The 6,277-nt window shown below is 25.4% G+C and overlaps 1 protein-coding gene and 1 long non-coding RNA gene across 2 annotated transcripts in view; both read right to left on the bottom strand.

Moving 5' to 3' along the window:
- Window positions 1–1,974: 1,974 nt before the first annotated feature.
- LOC111640167 (dual specificity mitogen-activated protein kinase kinase 7-like) overlaps window positions 1,975–6,277 on the bottom strand; it is an 80,221-nt gene continuing 75,918 nt past the window's right edge. Inside the window, exon 7 of the mRNA XM_023386167.1 lies at window positions 1,975–2,328. Coding sequence (XP_023241935.1) covers window positions 2,182–2,328 — 147 coding nt within the window. The 3' untranslated portion in view covers window positions 1,975–2,181. The remainder of the gene's footprint in view (window positions 2,329–6,277) is intronic.
- Window positions 3,742–6,184, bottom strand: LOC111640162. Its single transcript, XR_002759231.1, has 3 exons — window positions 5,718–6,184; window positions 5,455–5,500; window positions 3,742–4,115 (listed from the first exon to the last, which is right to left on the bottom strand). It is a non-coding gene; the product is annotated as an uncharacterized LOC111640162 (long non-coding RNA).

The following is a 6,277-nucleotide window of genomic DNA, read 5'->3' as shown; positions in this document are numbered from 1 at the left end:
CCCAGTAACAAAAAATGCATTATCTTGTCATCTAATATTTAAATTAAGATATTTAAAACTTTTGGTTTTTCTAATAAGTTATTATATATATATTCACATAAATTTGAAAAGTTTAACTATTCATTCATATGCCTTTGTGTCCTTATTACCCAATTTATTATATAAATGTCTATTGGGACATATCATATTAGGACTTATTATACTGGTGTCCAGGTTCTGAGAAATGAGGAAACTTATTCAGAAAAAACAATATTTATTGTTCACTTATTTTGCAAGTAAAACAGGTGAACATTAATGATTGTTTTTCTGAATAAGTTTCCTCAATTCTCAGAACCTGGACACCAGTATACTGTAATAAATCCTACTAATATATGATATGTCCCAGTAGACATTTATATAATAAATTTAACTATTCACTTTATGTTAAATGTTTCTCTTTTTAATATATGATATTATATTGGATCATACTTAATGATCTGATACCATGATTGAACTATTGTTTCATTTTTATCAAAGTCTGAATTAAAAGCAGATACTCAGACAACTTATTGATTTATGAAAACTTCTTGTGTTTTAATAATTAACAATTACCAAAATAATTATCTTCATGGATGTGTGTTTTAAACTTTGATTTCATGAATATGTTATAATTTTTTATACTTAAATTTGGAGTCTAATAAAATATAAAAAATTTGAAACAATTCAAAATAAATTTATACAATTTTTACTCTGGACTATAATATAGCTGGTTACACTCTTAGAATTGAACTTAATAGATTCAGATTAACTCCCTTCTTTATTAAAAGATATATATTAATTTTCTATATAAGATTAGGGACGACGACAACTTACCAACTAAATTGTTATATTTGCTATATAAAAAATTTTGTCAAAATCCTCAAAAAAGTTCTTCCATTAGTCAAATGAGAAATATTGTCAATGAATACAGAGTTTATTTAACTCCATTATTAGAAAATTCAGAAATTAGCAAATTTATAAGAAAACAACTAATACAAAATACATTGGAAATCACTTTGGCTCAAGACATTGAAGAAATCCATATGAGAAGAGAACCTAAATGGTATAATATTATATTAGATTACCACTTTAATAATAATTATATGCTAACTAATATGTCATTTACAGTAAAGAAATTTTTTATTCAACTGAGATTAAATAGCAAAATGATTATAGTTAATAATAAAATTTACGAATTTTCAAAAATTATGAACTAAGGAACAAAACAAATTTATATTAACTAAATTTCCTTAAAGATGAGAATCAAATGTATTGTTTGTTTCATGAAGTAAATACTAATGATTTACAAATTATACAACTATGCAAAAATCTTTTGTAATCAATCTCGTTAAAGTCAAAAATATTTGAACTTAACCAATTAATGAATGCTATAAAATGAATAGATGATACCAAATGATATTAAGAATGTTATGATTAATGTGAAAATAATGTAACAACACCCTGTAATAACAGGCTATGGCCTAATATAACTAAAAAATTTATTATTATTATTATTATATTTAAATTAAAAATAATTTTGATACAGTTTATGAGAATTCAGTGGTGTGCAGTGACATTTTATGATAGGGAAGCTGTGCCAACCCTGGACAGAATCATTGGAAGCGTTATATATTTTGGTGTGTAGCATCCATGAACTAAACCGTGTGAGGTTGGTGCTCTGTAATGCACATATGTATAATCTGGCTGCTTTACATAATTCAAATATTTTTGCTGTGGAAGCTGTCCCATATTTGACAATACAGCACTTCCATTGGGAATATGCATATATGAATTTATATTTATATATAAAATAGCAATTTCATTATTGTTTTTCACATGTAGTATAGAAATTTGTAATAAGATACATAGTGCAGTTATAATAAAATATGAATTTTAATTAATTTAAAGTATATTAAAATATGAAAATAATCGCACAATATGTATTTATATTTTAGAAAATACAAGGGAAGTGGTGCTTCCACAGCTTCCATGAATGGCATACCACTGTGAGAATTTGTTATATACAGTACAAATAAACAAACTCTCATTCAATCAAGTAATAAACAGAATTTTCTAACTTAATTTATTGTTATGAAATATTTACTTATAATCAATGCATGGGCACCACACAGTAATTAATCAAAAGCATTTATATTTAAATTATTACCATTGTTGTACAAAGTCACAAAATTCTGGAGAAAAACCACTATCAGAAGGTAAACGTGGAGGATCTTCTTGAAGTACTTTACTCAAAACCTCAAAATCTGTTTTACAGTCTTGATATGGAAATTTTCCAGTAGCTAACTCCACCTATAAGATATTTCTTTTTAATAAAGCCTTAAATAATTTAACACTATATAACATACTATATGTATACTGTGCACATATATACACTTCAAATTTAAACATATACCATGTAGAATACTATATTTCAACAAATCTGAGCTTTAGTTTAAATTGGATTTTAGACATATGAAATATAATATTCTTTGTATTTGGCTGCTTTACCATAGAAAACAACATTTGTAATAGAATTAACAGTTGCTCACATTTACAAAAATTTTAATTATTTAATATAAACTTTAAAAGTAAAATATACTTTTACTATATTAACATAACAAAAGAAATCTTTTATACTATTATAACCTTTTAAGAAAAATAATTTAATGAAACCACCAGGTTATTTCATTAAAAATGAAATTTTCTTTAAATCAAAAATGTATTTATAATTTACACAATGTAGAGTGGATAGCCTTGTTTCAGGGGACCTTTGTGAAATGGTGGTGCGACAGTATTTATTATTAATTGTCCACATTTAGTTCAAATTATTTTAACTTAGAAATAGCAAGACATTGGGCAGGTTTCTAAAGTCAATTATTATGCCACTTTTAAATGCAAATTAAGACAATGTTAATGGATTTTCTTATAAAATAAAAATTATTAATTTAAATAATTATTGTTTTAACTTGTTGCTATTTTAAGGAACAACAATACTGTTTTATTTAATTTGCAAAAAATATAGACAAAAAGATTTAGGTTAAGTGGCAAATAATATTGCAATAAAATGTTTATAATATGATTTTTCTGCAGAAATTTAATTATAGGTTCAAGGTGTTGTGAGATAGCAAAGGTTGAAAAACATTGATGAACTCTTGTGCAATGATTTTTTTCGATAAAACATGTTTGTGATTCAGTAGCCATACTTGGGCCAGTACTGTATATTGCCACTGGTAACTTAAAAAGACTGCAATAACTTTTTTGAACATGAGTTTTGTCAATCCAGGCACCACAATTAGTACAGTAGAGCCTTGAAAATGCGGACTAATGTGGACTGAAGGGTGGCCAAGTTTGTGAAAATGCCGGGTTATCGAGAATGGGGTTAAAAAAGGATAAGTATGCGTGTTTCTTCAGAAAATATTGTACTGTACTTGTATGTATTGATTACTTTAGAATACAACAGAGAATAAACTGCCCAAATACCCTTAAACAAAGGAAAAGTACGACCTTTATGAAGGCATAGAGCCTTCACTACATGAAAATGAAAATTAANTAAAAAAAAAAACAAAATCAAAAATAATTTTTAAATTTAACAATCCAACTAAAAAAAATGCTGCTGTCAGTTGCAGCTGATCATAAATATTTCACATTTTGTGGTCTTTATATTTACATAAAACTAATTTTTTTTGTTTTTGTTTTAAATATATTATAATAGTTCATATATGATTTTAAAATGAAGTTAATTTTATTTGTAGAGATCAGAATTTTCAAGGCAGCAATATAGAAATTCATGATCAATACATATAAGTTAATTAAATTAACTTCTATAACCTAAACATAACTTTTAGTAGAATATCGGAGAAATAACTTCCCTCTTCGGCTCTGATGGTCTCTTCGATAATTAATGAATTCCTCCAACAAGTTGATAAATCATTATATAGTTTAACATTTCTACAAACACAATGTTTATATTTCGAGCAATGTCAGAAATGCCTAAAGTGCCTCGATGGTCTCGGCGTTTGAGTTGAAGCCATGACGACGGCAAACCATGCTGCTACGTCGACATCGAGTGTTTCGTATTTCTTAATAAATGGAGTTTCCTGCAATAAATTAAATTTTAAATAAAAATCTAAAAATAAAACTTAACTAAAATTATTGTAAAACTTTGTGAATTAGTTTTTGATATTTGTCTATATGGATCATGACACAATGTTCATTCAAGTATTGTCTGCAGTTCTGTAAGATAATAATATTGGAGAATGGAAGATTTTTATTTCAGAATCTTGGGAGTATTGATATAATCTGGTGCAAAAATGTGGCTGGTTTAGAAAAAGCTTGTTAAAAAGACCTGGCAACATGACTTCTTGTCTCTTGTACAAAGTAATTGCACTGTCAGGTGAAATCTTGTAAGAAATTTCAATTTTCCCAGATTGAAAATAACATTATATAACAAAAATAATTATATAATAAACTCCTGTAAATGTTCATCAGATGGAGAATTATTTTTAAAAAAATTGAAGACAAAACTGCCTAAAAAGTTCCTTTTTCAGAAATTTTTGTAATTTTAATTGGATGTGTTTTGTGTTTTTAATTAAAAGGACTCTTTGTAATTTTCTGGCGACAAGCAGCCTACAAAGAAAGGTCAGTCGTCAAGAATGTGTTAGTCTTGGAACACAAAAAATAATAAATGGTGATCCTTTTTACGCAGTTTTGCCTTCAATTTTATTATATATAATAAACACTTTAATTAATACTGTATGTGTACAGTATCCCATATAGCAGATGTGGCCAAATTTTGTCAAAATAGAAGCCATACATCACCTCACAGAAATATGCAAAAGTCACATTGTCTCTTGGAATGGTTACATGTATCTATAATAAATACTAAGTATACAATAGACTAAGTATAAGTCAAATTTTAGTTGTTTATCTGCTTTATTTTTATAAACGAAAAAAGAAAGATTAAGAAGTGATTAAGAGTTTGATAGAAACATCTGATTTTAAATTTATTTGCTTTTCAAGTTTTGCAAGTAAAAATTAATTTAAAATGAATGAATCTGTATCTGTAAAAATAAAACAGAAAAACATCTAAAATTTGATCTCACTCATAAAAACTATGACCATTATGCTATCAATACATTATCACAAAGAAGATCAACCTCAAAAAATTTCACAAAGCAGTTTTAAATTTAAACTTGATAAATTATGAAAATATTGGAACGATTTCCTTCACAGTGAACATTACATAATAATTTGCAAATTGAGTATAATGTGCATTACATTATAGAAATCTGCAAATTTAATAGCTTCGTAACACTGAAGATGGAATTTTGTATTATAAATTTTATTAATTAGTACTTATAATACAAATATACAACTACAAAAGAATTCATTAAAAAATATATTTAACTAATATGAAAGAAAAAAACAAATTCATACCAGTAATTTTCTGTATTTAGGTCTTTTCCTATAATCTTTTGTTAAACTAGAAAGTAAATTGAACAAATTAGCAACATGGTTTTCAGTTAATATTATTATTATTTGCATATATTAAAATTTTAATTTATAAGATTAAACTAAATAAAGTCATGTTATTTACTATTTATAAATATAATAAATTATTAAATAGTAATTAAATCATAGAATTAAGATATATAAGTCATTTTAATCTATATATGCAAAATATAAAATAAAAAACTAACTCTTGTTTCCAGTAAAATCAACATAATAGGTAACTTTGTAGAATAGGTGTAGAAGTAGGCTGTTATTCTGTATCTTGATAAATTTATGATTAATAGTAAATATCTTAAACCAATTTACTTTTCTTACTTAACATAATTTAATTAGACCATATACAAAGTGATAGAGAATTATTTAAAATGTTCATTTAAAACATTCTTCAGGTGAATTCAAGTGAGAAAAACAAGAACTATTTTCAGTCCACATATTAAATAAATTAAAATCACTGCACAAAATGCTTAAATTTAGAAAAATTACTATAAGAACAAATAATATAAAAAAATTAAATTAAATTCGAAAGATACAAAATCCAAGAGTTGAGGAGCATATATACTGTATATATATATATATATATATACAAATAATTGTAAGGTAGAGAGTAAGTGTAAAATCAAGATGTTCACATACTTTTACCATTATTAAATTAAAAAATAATACATAAATAAGATACCCTTTTCTGTAAGATCAAACCTGAACAAAAAATTGGATGATGAAAAATATTACATTTTTCTACTGTAAAATC

This window comes from Centruroides sculpturatus, unplaced genomic scaffold, assembly GCF_000671375.1.
Source record: "Centruroides sculpturatus isolate CEXI.00-Female unplaced genomic scaffold, Cexi_2.0 scaffold1064, whole genome shotgun sequence".
Classification (NCBI taxonomy): Eukaryota; Metazoa; Arthropoda; class Arachnida; order Scorpiones; family Buthidae; genus Centruroides; species Centruroides sculpturatus.
Note: the sequence above shows the minus strand (reverse complement) of the source record. Positions and strands in the feature narration are given on the sequence as shown.